This window comes from Amblyomma maculatum, chromosome 3 (genome assembly GCF_055883805.1).
Source record: "Amblyomma maculatum isolate TAMU_Amacu chromosome 3, ASM5588380v1, whole genome shotgun sequence".
NCBI classification, from domain to species: Eukaryota; Metazoa; Arthropoda; class Arachnida; order Ixodida; family Ixodidae; genus Amblyomma; species Amblyomma maculatum.
In genome coordinates this window covers 64,798,927-64,813,133 of record NC_139346.1, presented here as the reverse complement: position 1 = coordinate 64,813,133, position 14,207 = coordinate 64,798,927, and the positions used below count along the sequence as shown (strand labels likewise).

General features: G+C 44.6%; 1 protein-coding gene across 1 annotated transcript in view; it reads right to left on the bottom strand.

Moving 5' to 3' along the window:
- LOC146194883 (uncharacterized) overlaps nt 1–14,207 on the bottom strand; it is a 216,110-nt gene that overhangs the window by 28,122 nt on the left and 173,781 nt on the right. The window contains exons 6-7 of the mRNA XM_084597579.1: nt 13,395–13,520; nt 5,954–6,094 (exon numbers count right to left, since the gene is read on the bottom strand). Of these exons, the coding sequence (XP_084453705.1) occupies nt 5,954–6,094; nt 13,395–13,520 (267 nt within the window). The remainder of the gene's footprint in view (nt 1–5,953; nt 6,095–13,394; nt 13,521–14,207) is intronic.

Genomic DNA, 14,207 nt, shown 5'->3' with positions numbered 1-14,207 from the left:
AGATGAGCGAAACTCCGTTCGAGTTTTGTTGACAAAGCTGAATATCACTCTCATATTCAGCGTTACTGTGGGGAATGGAGAGTATGCCCAGCATAAACATTGTGATTCTGCGGAATCTGGGAATCACACCGAGGTCACTGTCACTGCGAACAAAACTTGTCAGGCTGGCTGGCTGTCCGCGGCTCGCACGTATCCTTGGTGCTTTTTTGAAGCGATGTGGATCTTTATGTCACACTTGCCACCATGTGAAATGTTAACATCACAGGCACACATGGTGCAAAATCCGAACTTCTCTCCTTTCTTAGACGGCACGAAGCACGGAAATTTTGCCGCGTACGACTTCAAAAATATTTGGAAGTACTGTCGCGGCTTTGAGCCCGCCATTGCACTGCGAAACCGCTACTACTTAAACTTCAGTCAGACTGAGTCGGACGCGGCCGCAGATCACGCAAGAACAGAGGCCAACACCAAAGTTGTCCAAACACGTGAACAAAGGAAATGCCAGTAGCCTGGTGGAGGCGGTATCGAGTTTTGAATAAGAATTCGTGTTCCCCCGAGTAGACGATAGAAGTCACTACAACGTTTGCAGCTGCTGATGATGATATCACAAATGTGTTGCTCTCTCGTGGCCACCAAAGGTACCATAATAGTGTTAACATGGCCTCCGAGATTACCCTTCCGCGCGTGTGGTGTTATCTCGGAGGCCATGATGTTAATAGATGTCCGCACTTTTTTTTTCCCCGAAAATAAAACATTTTCCGTAAAACTTCCCGCAAGATTCAGAAAATCGTAAGACTGGTCAAAATTCGTACATTTTACGGAAAATTCGGAAGAGTTGGCAGGTATGTCTCTGGCAATTAAAATGTGCTCAATCTGTGTACCCGCTGTTCTATTTAGATTAGTTAGGATTTTAGCGACCTATGCTAAACTTTCACCAACAAGAAAAGCTCTAGCACATGAGGTCCCTCTCCCAGAACTTCAACAAGTGTGAAACTCTTTCAATCACATCAAGTAGGGTTTGAGCACCTATATGCTAGAGAATAACACCTAAAGCCTTTTTTTTTTATTTCGACAATAAACTAGACTAAACTTCACTACCCTCCATAAAACTTGCCAAATGAAATTGAGAAAGTTCGAAAAGTGCAAAAACTTATTATAAGCTGTGCTATGAGCAGAGAAAGACCGAGCTGAAATGAACATTTCAGGTGACTTGGCAATGTTGTTATGGGAACTAGTAGGGACTTCAGCACATGACATATTGGTTCCTAACTAATCTGCCTTCACTGCATTTATTTTACTAGCGTAGTTAAGGAAGTAGGTATGCCAGGCTAACAAAATGCTCTGTGCACAATAAATGGTGACAACTGCTTCCAAACAGTACTAAAGAAAAAAAAATCTGCAGGTAGATGCGCCAACTTTTTACACTGATAAAAGTGACAATGAAGTATAACTTTTTTTTATACTTTAAATTATTTTTATTTCGGTTTGGCTACCTGGTATTTCATGCCCCTTTTTACCGTTTGGATGTTTGTTCAGCAAGTTTGCAGATTTTTTTCCTCTGAGTCAGGCATAAAGTTAAAGAATAAATATTGTGTTTATTTAAAAGACTACTTAAACAGCTGCATTTTAGTATATGTTAGAGTAGAATCGATAAACTCTTTCATTTACTAGAAATCATTTTCCTACATCCTTCAGTGTTGCCTATTCTATACCGTAGTCCACAAAGAGTTACTACAAAAAAGGAACTAAACCTACACAAGCCATAGTTTTCCAAAGTATGAAAAGAGGAATTCTATCGCCTTGTATATATTCTCAAATTTTTTATTACTCCTTTGTTTTATTCATGCTTTTATTACGATAGCAATAATGCGCCAGGTTTTGACCAATGGTGTCGTCCCGGAAAGAGCCATGTTTGACCTTGAACTGCCGCGAAGAAGAAGCAGAAGAAGGAGAAGGCGAACACTTAGTCACCGGCAGCTAATGCTTTCGCTCCACTTTTGGTTCAGCAGCATTGAACCCTTCTCGTTTATATGTGGGCTGAGTAGCACCTTACATTGATAGGGCGTGATAGGGGAATAATGTAGCAGGCAAAAGAATCTTCTGCCGTTGCTATTGCAATTCAACTAGGATTAACCAGAGTTAAACCAGAACAAATTTTTTTCATCATTTTTGCATTTTTTCTCTGAAAGTTCACAATTCAATGTTATTTTTTCCTGATTAGTGTTTTAATAAATATTATTCAGGCGTATGAAGAAGTTTCTAAATGGCTACATATTGGTATACATCACACCAGGGTTGTTTAACTACTGCATTTATGAAAAAAGTTTTTTTCCAAGACCCCATCACAGTCACCATACACCTTTTTCCCTGTCCTGAAAGCGTTAGAGGTGCAGGTGTATTGGAGAGGGACAAATTTCTTTGAAATATCGGTTTTGTTATTTTGACTGTTTGAGCAACCCTGACAGTTAAATTCCACTTTGGCATGTAAAAATACAGGGGCCAGGATCAATCTGGAAATTATTAACCTCTGTTAGGGAATCCACAGAAAATATGAGAGGAGAAAATCTCACCCACATCCAAATTGTGTAATTGTCAAATCATGGCACTGCCAGCCATTGCTCTCATGCAGGCTGGTTGGCCTATACAGGCTTACCAATGTAATCAGTAATATATTTGAAACTCGTGAGTTTTAAACATTCCTGGTGCCAGCAATTGAAACCAATCAACCTCGCATACAATTAGTTGTCTCACTATGAATTTGGTTATTTGTATAAAGCGGAGTGTTAGAGAAAAGAAAAAACCTTTTTCACTGCTTTAAAGGGCCACTGTCCAGGGAAGGCCCTTTTAAACAAAGGAGCCCAGTGTTTCGATCAGGTACCGGAGAAAGTCTGTGCAAATTGCTACAGTGACACGCGCACTGCAAAGCATCGAAAATACAATTCAAAGCTCTCTCATGCTCTCCTCTGGGAAGCCAGCTTCCCCGTTTCCTGCGCTGGCCCGACGGGCCACAGCAATGACGTACGTACCGCGAACGATGTCCATTGGTCCGTCTCGCTGACTGACGGGAGAAGGATGGGTGTCTACCGCTCGCAGCGCGCTTTTCCCTCGCCACGACCAGACTGAATCCAGCGGCGAGCGCTCCCTCGACCGTTTTCTTTTTTTTTTTTTTTTCGCATTCGCGGAGAGCCACGCCCCACCTCCCGCCAAACGCGGAGGAGGAAGGGGAATTTTTATTGCGGAGGCTAGACGACCTCGGGCAGGAGAGTGAAAAGCCTTTGTGAGGGAACGGAAGGAGAGAGGCATGATAGAATTGAGTGATTGCGGTGGCTGTAACTGCGTTATTAGTTACTCTTTTCAAAAACATTTTGCGACCTTGCGTTCTAGGGGCGAAGTCTCACAGTCACCGGGGAAGAAAATATTTTCGACCGGAGGGTGGACAGTGGGCCTTTAAGCGCTAACCGCATGAGGCGAAAATTCGCGGCGACATGCCGCGCGACAGGCTGAGGGCCGCCAAAGCATTTCCGCTTGTCGCTGTCGCTCAGTTTCTGGGTTTTTAGAAAACTTTGCGTGTTACCCGGAAGCGACTCGCGAGGCAGCCAATCGCAGAAGGCTTTGGGGTGCTCAACTTCCGCTCTGGCTTTCTTTTTTCTTTTTTTTTTGCTTTTGCCTGTGAAGTTTGTTTCCCTAGTCCGGTTTGGGCGAAGAACCTGGTGTCTGCACGCGCTCACTTCGTCTGATCCGGGTATATATGAAAACATCGAGACAATTCAGTGAAAGCTTGGGAAGATAGTAAAAAAAACAAAGGCTAGTGTGGCCAGATATTAACTTTTGAAAGGAGCAGGAGAAAGTCGCTGCTTGCAATGCAAGTCGACATTGCAGTGTAGTAGCGCACCGCTTCGCTGTGACTCTAATGCGATGCGTTTACAGGAAATTGCATCAGTTTTATGGTACTTCATGCTGTTTAGTATTAGAAACGGGATATAACGTAATTGCACTCCCCTTGACCGAATGACGAGGTGGCAGTAACAGAGCAACGCTGAAAACGCGCCTCTGTCGCCGAGCCCCGTCGCTCCGTGCGGTATGCACCAGCGACAATGAAGGCGTTGACGGCGGCGGCGTGCGACGAATCGCTAGTGGCTGTCGCCTCATGCGGTTACCGCTTTATCACACTGCCATATCCCAGAGCGACACACTGTTTTTCACTCATGCACGTCGTTTAGAGGAGGAAAGCATAGCTATCTTAAAATTAAAACTGTATTTGGAAAGGGACAATCGAGTTCTACAAATAGCACAATTTTCATTTACCTAGCGCTATTATTAAGAAAGAAGTTTTTTTGTCAAACATGCTACCACTAAATGAGGATGAGACCTCGTTAATTATGAATGCTATTGCTTTCGACAGACCGGGTCCCTGCAGTTAAGTTCGCGGGCTTCTCCCAGAAGCATAGAGGAAGTGTTCACTGCCAGTCCACTGTTGCGGGGGAGAATCCGAAGGAGCGACCAAGGTAAGTGGTAGCTTGACAAGAGTTTATGATGGTCACCCAGGCAGCTGCTCTTCAGAAGTGTTATCCGCGAACACATGGCAACAGGCAACGCCGCTGATTCTAGGAAAATGGCACCAGAGTGCCGCGAGGCAGGCAAAAGAGAGCTGTTAAGAGAGCACAGCGTAAGCGCAGTTGTGTGCTCGACACTTACCGCTCTGTTTTTCGCTTTAAAGGGAGAGTGTGTGGACGGCCATAAATCCTCGAAACGAGGACAAACACAGGCTGGGGAGAATGCGCAACAGGAGCCGTTGACGTCTCTTCTTGAAAAGACGCCTAGACATACGTCCTTTTGAAACTGCCGCCTGCACGAAACCGACTAAGGGCAGCGATTGGAATGTTCGGGCTTGAGGTTTATGTGTTGTGTGTTTTGGAAGCGCAACCATCGGTGCTGTTTATATTTGCGACTGCTTGGCACCTCTTGCATGAGCTGAGGGAAGATTTTGGATAGAGAGTAAATCAGAAGTGCGTGTCGCTTTGTACATGTTTTGAGTTTGTTATATTGAGTAACATGCGTAGTAGAGATGCATGTGTGGCACAGTGATTGGCCAGCCCATTTTAAAGCATTACCACAGACTTGCCAGTCTTTGATTGGTCTACGGACTAACTGGAAATTTTGGTGACGCGAAGTAAGCGAGCGTTTTTGGACAGTTGGGTTCAGACGAGAGTCGAGTTCGGACAGTCGAGTTACGGATTGTCCGAGGAGGGAGGTTAGGCTGACAGAGGTCTCCAGGGACTCCGGCCTAAAGTGTAGCAGAAGGCCAAGGCCTGATTCTGCTAGCCTTTGACCTCCGATCGTCTACCCATTTGCAGCTTAGTTTCTATGTTGTGATGTTGCATCTGACGATGTTACTGTAAATAAGTTGTAAATAAATGTATATTCTGCCAAAAGGAGTCCTCATCTCCGCACCGCAATGTGTCGCCGAGCCACAAACACAGCAGTGGTCACCAACACTACTCTGTATGAGAGAAGAAGGCAGAAGAGAAGAAAAAAAGAAATGCAGGAAAGCTCTTTGCTCATAAAATAACTCCTGCCTTAAAAAAAGTGCAAATCTATGCCAAAACTTTGCGAGCACTACAAAAGATACTGCTCAGGCCTTTTGACAAATGATGGATTAATTTTTTTTTTTTTTGACGCGAAAACAGCTTACATTTGCAATTCATTCAACAGCAATACTTTTCACAAATGGGCAGCTTGAATCGCGAGTTTTTTATTTCCAGCGCTCCTTTTTATGCATCAATGACATTTCACTGTTAGACAGGAAAGCAGGTCAAGAAAAAAAAATGCTGGGAAAGGACATTTTGCAGCCCTAGACGTCCTTCCATGTCCGTCACTTTGGGCTTCCAGATCCCTCCTTTACCAACATAGACGAAACATGATCATTTGTAACTGCAGTGAAACAATTTCTCACCCGTGATTTCCAGTGCTGTTTACAGCTGTCTGTGCAATGCCTGGCGAGAGATTTCCGCATTTGCTAACACTCTCCCCCTGCATGGCACCAGCAAGAAGTTGCCGAGCCCTGGCCGCATCGTTTTCTATGACCTCTGGGGACCTGCACACCAAGCAAACAATTAGGCCGAAATAGAACCACTCCAAATTAATGACAACATGATGAAAAATAAATTAAATAAAACAAATATCAAAACAGGCTACAAGGGGCCAAAAGCTGCCTCTTGTGCAGCAAAGCCTACATGCAAGACACATAATAGCCTTGACCACGCTTTCAGCCCACGCCTGGGAGCTCAAGGTATAGAAGGACACTCAACCTACAGACCCCCTCCATGTTTGCAAAAAAACGAGGCAGTCAAGGTGGAACTGCAGTCGTCTGTGATCCCACGGCAGGCAAAAAGCGCGAGAGCAGCACTATGGCTGCGCTTGTCAAGTGTGTGTTAATGTCACACTCAGGTGCCTTTTTGGCAGAGGAAATAACGGTGTGCTAAAAAGGTTTGCATAACCATGACAAAAGTCGAGTCGGGTCCCCTTTTAGAGGAAATTGGCAAAACGCAGAGGAAGGCTGAAGAATACCAGTCACTTGTCTCCCATTCAAAACTCGCTATTTACCTGGAATAATCGACTCGACCCGAATTCTGTTGAGTTCATGTACGCAAGTCTATACGACTATTTTGTGAGCCTCAGCGGTGAGGCCAGAAGCATTACATGAAAAAACTCCACATACATGGCGTGGAGCATCCAGTCCTGCATGCCATACCATGAAGCGTTGCTGCCCACCAGAGAAAATGAGCAACATTGTTGTCTATTTGCTGTTTTTGCACAGCAAATTAACCATAGAACACATCAAGAATTGCAAAGCTTCGAATGCTTACAAATAATTTCACTTGAGTAAACAGGCGGTGATTTTTCTCACTCGAAAAAAGCGCGAACCACGTACGGAGTATTCCGCTCAAAACATTGTTGCACTCCCGGATGGTTCTTCATACCACGCAGCAAATGAGCACTGTTGGTAAGCCCGAAGCCCCTCGCTAGTGTTGAGTGGATGGTTAAAGGATTTTAGGTGAACATAGCAACAGCAGCAAGGGCATCGCACCTTGGCTAATGCTGGCGTTATTCGTTGAAGTCACCATGCTGAGTGTCTGCTGTATGCTCTCTGTTCGTGGGTGGCTATCGGCATTAACATTTGCGATTTCATCACGGGCATTCATGCTTTTAGCTTGCATAACAAGCTGCGGCGGCTGCGGTGGTTCCGTAGTTAGGCCAACCCAGTTCAGCCCCAGGCACCGTGACAACGCTTCAGTATAGGGTAAACTCAGACTGCGACAGTGTGCCATGCAGTACTCAGTTAATGTAAAGAACCTCAGATAGACTAAATCGCGAGCACATTAATCGCTCAGCAACAAAGAACCCCACAACTTGTATTCACAATTTGCCGCAGTGAATACAACTAAAACCGCTCGGTATAAAATAACAAATGCAGCTCCCCACAAACAATTTTGCGGCTGTCAATGTGCAGTGCAATCTTCATCACGAAATAGATTACGACAATTTATGGCGAACACGGCAAATGTTCGCCATGCAACATTACCACTGGGAAGTGGTTATGTTGCAGCAGTTCACTACACTTACGTACAATTACCAAAGAAAAAAAAAAGGAAAACTTGTTTGAGAAATTGTTTGCATAGGTAAACACATCTAGTCATGCTACAACAAAGAAACGAAACAGGCATACGTATTACATACTGGCTGCCTTGCCTACATAGGCTACATGTGCAGTCGCACCCTTACTACAATACCAAGATCCTATTACGCGTCGTAAAGAAGGCCAAACTCAAGTTATTCATGACCTTTGAGCAGGTAAACCACTCTGGGGTAAATAAGCATTAGTTGTGTTGGTCCCATATTCAATGAGCCAGCACCAGTATCCAGCCTTCGCGCTTCAGTGCAGCAGCCCACTGTTTACGGCGACCTTCTCTGGCAAGAAATATGTGCAAGCTTACTACACTACCATTTCTGTGCCTTTCAGCACATACCATGGTGACGCAACTAGTCGGCATGGTACCGTTCTTTTGTTCCAGCAGCAGCAAACCACCCCGCAATCAAAGCAGGCTAGAGCCGCTGAAACATTGTTTTGCCTACTGTGGGAAAGTCAAAAACGACGACAGTGCCCCAGAACCTTTGTGACGTAGCCAGAGTGAAGGTCTATACAGACCAAGAACTTGGTCTGAAGGATAACATACTCAATTCTACTCCCTCCTATGGTCTATTCTCAAAAAGGCTTGTCATCAAAAAGGGGCAGCCAAAAGCATACACCTCCAATGTAAAAAAACGTATCCAAGCAGGACATCTCCGTAAAACACGTTGTTGGGCTGGTTGGTGCATTGCATGAAGTAAGACTAACCGGCCAAGAAGACGCACACAGGAAAAAGACCAGCCTCTTTCTTTCTGTGTCGATTTTTCCTGTGTGCGTCTTCTTGGCCGGTTAGTCTTACTTCATGCAGGACATCTCCTTTGGTTAATGTCACAACTGAGGTTCAGTCACAAGGACAGCTGATTGACTGCTCTCCCCTCAAGTTCACGAAACCAGAGCCCTTCACACAAACTACTCTGGAAGACTAATCCCGCCATCCCTATTCTTTCACTGTCTCTTGCTTGGTCCAGTTTGATTCAACACCCCAAAAGCGACTCAGGCCTCGAGGTGGAGGGCTCCAGAAATTTCCACCACCTGGGGTTCATTAATGTGCACTGACATCGCAGAGCAGATGGGCACCTTGCTTTTTGGGCACCAGAGCAGATGGGCACCCCCCCCCCTCTTTTTTTTTTTTTGCAGGCTTAGCTTTAGATAAAGTTTCACTAAAGAAACAAACATTATTCACTCTGCGGCTTTAACTCTTTGACTGTTGAATATTCCGAAAAAATTCACCCCCAGCGTCAGATTTTTTTACATGCTAGGTACTCAACACAGTACCCGAAAGGCAAAAATGCAGCAAGACGGAATGCGGCCGCAGTACCCGTACGGGAAAAACAGTCGAAGGGTTAATTTTGGTTCAGTGTATTGCCACGTAGTCATTTAGTATGCACCTAAAAAATCAGCATGGTATCTTCTGTAATATTGAAAATAATGGTACCAACGTAACGAAAACTCTTGTTTAGGGAAAACTAAGTTTAAAGTAAACATCAACTTCAGTGCCACATTTTTCACTCAGCCAACAATTTTTGACCCATTTATTCAGTAGGAGCCAGCTGCATAGTCATCACCTTGATCAGCTTTGCACTTTTTTGCCCCTTGTTTAGCTCCCTGGCTCTGTTTTGGAGATTGTTATTACTGGGATGTAGCCTGCATGCCTCAATAACCTTAGTTCTTGCTGTGTTGCCATTATTGATTGTTAGGACTTTTCGAATATGGCAATCTTCAGTGCCTTCAGGCCCACAAAGATATATATATATATTTTTAGCACGCTCCCACACTACGCAATTGAATGACTCATTCGGGTTCAGAGTTTGTCTGTGCAGACATTTTGACAGAATCTCTTTGTGCACAAATGGCTCGCCTTCCTGCACACTTTAGTTATAGGGAAACCAGGTGCCGGGCCCCTTTGGACAGACCTGTGTCAGATGATACCGTGTGCAAATAAGTTGCCCAAATGACCTTCTACATCTCTGTTCCCAACGTTTCTCCTTACTGTCAAGTCAGAGGTTTGTCCATGGCTGAGTCCTTAAGTCACCCTCTGCCCAAAAGGCTTTTTCCATCAGACAAATTTTCTGTCTTCTTTTTTTTTTTACCTGTCCCAGGCTTCTCTTGCCTAAAAACTTCAACACTGTTGCCAGACAGCCTTGTCATTTAGCTAAAATCAGGAAAGTTCTATGTTTTCTGCAGATTTACGCTGTAAGAAATGACAAAAAACAGCATGTGTAAAAAGGGACATGTCGCTTTGCTTTCAGATCACTTTTTTATGTTAGTAAAATTTGTGCAGGTTGAAGTATCATGCTGGAAAAGGTGCAGAAAATAATGTACTTCTATATTGAAGAAAAAAACAAAAACAAAAAAGTAGACCCCCCCCCCCCCTTTTTTTTTTCTTTAAGATCTTCGTTTAACCTCTCTTCTTATGCGAAAATTACAAATAAATTGCTTTTCTGAAAAAGACCTCGTGATTGACTGAATTCAACCCTGCACCCCGCGGCAACAGCGTAGCAGAGCGCGGCCATTTCAATGCCATTCAAAAGCTGCACTCTTCTACTTCCTGCATTTTGGTGGGAAATGGTTCTCAGTCCGGCAACAGTGAAGCTATGCCATTGCAAAAAACTACAGTCATGCCCCGTTAATATGACCCCCGTTAATATGGACAACCCGAATTATGAACAGTTTTTCTGGGGACGAAACCTTTTCAATGTATTTATGCCTCGTTAATATGGAAACTCGCTGTCCGGACAATGGACAGGAGAAGAATGCACGCGCCCCACTTGGGCCCATGTATTTTTGTCTCGTTAATATGGACAGTGCTTGAAAAAAAGCAGAGTAGTCCGAACGCAAGTTAAAGAAGAGCGCGCCGCTCGCGAACCTACGCGACAGCCGATACGGCGGGATGCCTGAACGACTCCTGTGGGGTTGGAAAGAACCAAAGCCGGCGTGTCGCCGTTCTAAGGAACGGGGGAGGGGGGGGAAGGGAGCGCAAGAGCGGAGAGCAGCGTACACAGCAAACCAAGGGTCAGCATAAGAAAGACCCGAAAGGGGGAACCAGGAGACTTCTGGGTGCAGCGGAAGTGCCGCCGCAGTCGGGAAAACAGCAACATGTGGTTGCAATAAATTTTGCTGAACATGAGCAGAGGCGCTGGTAAAAGCGTAAGAAAGAAATGACAGGAAGAAAGACAAATGCCTACAGTGGCGGTGGGAACTGAAGTTTTCTTTCCCAAAGCGCAATGTGTGTTCCATGAAGCCGTTAACGCTTTTCGGTGAGAGTTAAGACACACTCACAAAGTACAGCAGCAAAAGAGGCGACGTACGAACACGCAACCCGGACCGGGCGTCCCGTCCTGGACGCGCTTCCCTCTCACGCTCCTGGTTTTCGTCCTTGTTGCTCTGCTGAACGGCCAAACTTTGCACACTAGGCGGTCCGTATGTCGGCTTCGCTTTGAGTCAACGATGCGGCCTTGACAAGGTCTGAGCTCTTCGTAGTCGGCTAGCCGTCGTTCTAAACTGTACTTCAGCTTGCAGTGTTTGTTTTATGGGAACACATAAAAACGGCGCCAAGAAGATGGGATGTTCGATAGCCCTCTGCATAGCAGCTTGCCAGCTTGACTCCTTCGCTTTCTTACAGAAACATACAAGGCAAAAAAAGAAAGAATCAGAAGAACGGAAAGGCAGAAAGGTTAACTAGGCAAAAAAGTGCACAGCATCAGGAGCCTGTAGCCCTGAACTTGAGTCTGGCTTTTGGCATGGCGGGAGTTAAACGCAAAAGAACAGAGCTGAACGTAGGCGCGAAGAAAACTGTGAATACAAGCGGCAAAAGCCATCTCAGTCAATCCAAGCTGCGAGGGACTAGTATCGACAGCTAAGCTGTTTCCTCGCCTCAGGAGAATCTCAAGCAGCTACTTAGCGGCTACTTGGCTCAGTGAAGAGGCCATTTTGGAAGTGGCGGTGAGTAGAGAATCAGATGCTGATTCATCGCCCAGTAATGAGTTCGTGCTCGAAAGTTCGACCAACACAAAGCTCAACATCACGGGTGTCATGGTAAGCGAGTCGAGACAATTTTTCGAGGACAACATTGACAAGGATAATGCACTCAAAAGTGCCGGTGTTCTGCGAAATTTTGAGTCCAGTGCACACCGTTATGGACAAAAACAGTCGTTAATTACAATTCTCTTTTCTCAATAAAATCCTTTTGTTTTTATTCATGACTCGTTATTATGGATGACTCGCTTTATGGACAATTTTGGTCGGAAACCAAAGTGTCCATATTAACGAGGCACGACTGTATACTAAAACCTTGTATGCCATTGGTGTTATCACACCACGTGAGGCCAATCCTGCCTCCCGACTGAATGCCAGGAAGCATCGTCTGCTGCACAAAAGAGTGTCATCAGCCATTTTGCCCTGCTAACGCATTTCTCCGCCACAATGTCTGGTTGAAAACTCAAGTTTCGAATGGCTCATGCCTTCAGTAAAACACGAAAACGGCGGCCTCGCACGCACAAGGAGCCATCAGACCCGCGAGCACTGGCGACAATTAGCGCAACAAGATAGTGCAATGCAGTGCGCGTACGGAAGAGTGTGCACGTTGACATGCCACTTCTTTTGGAAGTAAAAAAAAAATGGCAATTCATCTCTGCACTCAAGATCACTGAAGGCTTTCTTCGATGTCTGCTAGCCGCCGCAAGCAACCTCTGTTGTGGACTTCAGAATGAAAAAGAAAATTAGGGAAAGAAATTGATTGAGATTATGTGCCTGGAGGCTTACAGCACAAGATCCATTGAAATGTGAGCTTAAACTTACAATAAACAAACTATGAGCTTGTTTTGAAGCTTGTTTCCTTGCTTTCTCAAAATCAAATTTTTGACTACTGCAGATACTGTTTCCAACGATATCTCCAGATGTTGCGCTCACATATGAACAATTATTGTTGCATGATCGATTCCCGGCCTCAGCGGCCGCTTTTCGATGGAGGCGAAAAGCAAGGCACCCGTGTGCTGTGCGATGTCAGTGCACGTTAAAGAACCCCAGGTGGTCGAAATTTCCGGAGTTTTTCACTACGGCGTCTCTCATAGCCTGAGTCGCTTTGGGACGCTAAACCCCCCAAACCAAACCAAACCAAACCAAATCTGATGAGTTGCTCTGTACAATGAGGTCTAAATAACTTAGGATTTCCTCTTACAAAATTAATTAGACTATAAGGATTACACATTGCAATTTTCTCACTTTAATAGGTGTATTTGACAGGTCTAACTTTTGTACCAGAGAAGCAAAACTTAAAAGAAAGATATATTTGCACTCTCTGGCTCTTGTAGAACACACAGACATCCAATTTTAGCGACCTTTTCTTTATGAAAGTTACTAACAACTTGGGTAAAATGATTAGTCAAAATTAATATTTCAAAGCTGACACAGGATAGGTAAAAATAGACTGCATATTTGTGTTCAGCACATAAGAACAAACACATTCGGCACACTGTTTTCATCCATGCACAACAAAATTGACAAAATTGGTTTAAACTGCAGGGTCTCCTCTTAATTGTGCAACTCCCTTGGTCTCATCCTGCTCGGTCCCAAATTCATGTGACACTTTTTATTAAAGCAAGATTCTATACATAACAAATGTAATGTATGCCAGATTCACAGCACAGTAGTAGCAAAGCAAACTTCCATCAAAATGTTGCAGCAAAACTAAATAGAATAGATATCTCACCTAAGTTCTTGCACGCTGTCTGCAACCTCTTCGATCCTTGAATCTCCACCTCCTTTGAGCTGACCGGTGGCATCTGCAGCGTCATTAACTGGGCTGCCCCGAGCCTCGTGTCCAGACCCCTTTTTGCTGTTGACACAAATAACAAACCCGAAATAACCTTAAAGAAACTAATCAAAAGCTGCTTGATGTAGCCTGATTTATGAAGAATGCTAGCACATGTAACCCCACTATAAGGTGCTAATGGAATGTGACAGTTGCAGACGAATTCAGGCACCTTTCCTGCATTTCCAGCCTACATCTCGGACGTTAATGTACTGAGAAATCTGCGTGCAAAAAGAAGTATTTGTCTACGCACACCTATTTCAGGATGCATGGAAAGACAACACAAAATTCAGATGCCTTAACTAATGTTATAACTCTGGTAGTTGGACATGACACACTTGGGTATGACGCATTAGAGTTAATGGCTCCAGTCTCCATCTCCCCTTGGCAGTTCTAGTTTGTGTACAAATAGTAATTTTGTCATGCTTTATTACCAATCCTTAATGTAGTGCCTCTAACATCCTAATATCTTGCACATTCTTACTACCACACAGTAACTGAGCTTGCACGTTATCCCTCTACTAGTAATAAGAGACCATCCAACACAGCCTCGCTTCAACCATGCCATAGAAACATTCCTGCATAACCTCTCAAGTGCACCATATTATGTGGTCTCCTCACATCACACAATCCATCGATGAAATCAGTGCTCAGCCATGTCACTTGTGATTTTTGCTCAAAACGCTGACCCTGCAGATGAAAGCCACACGT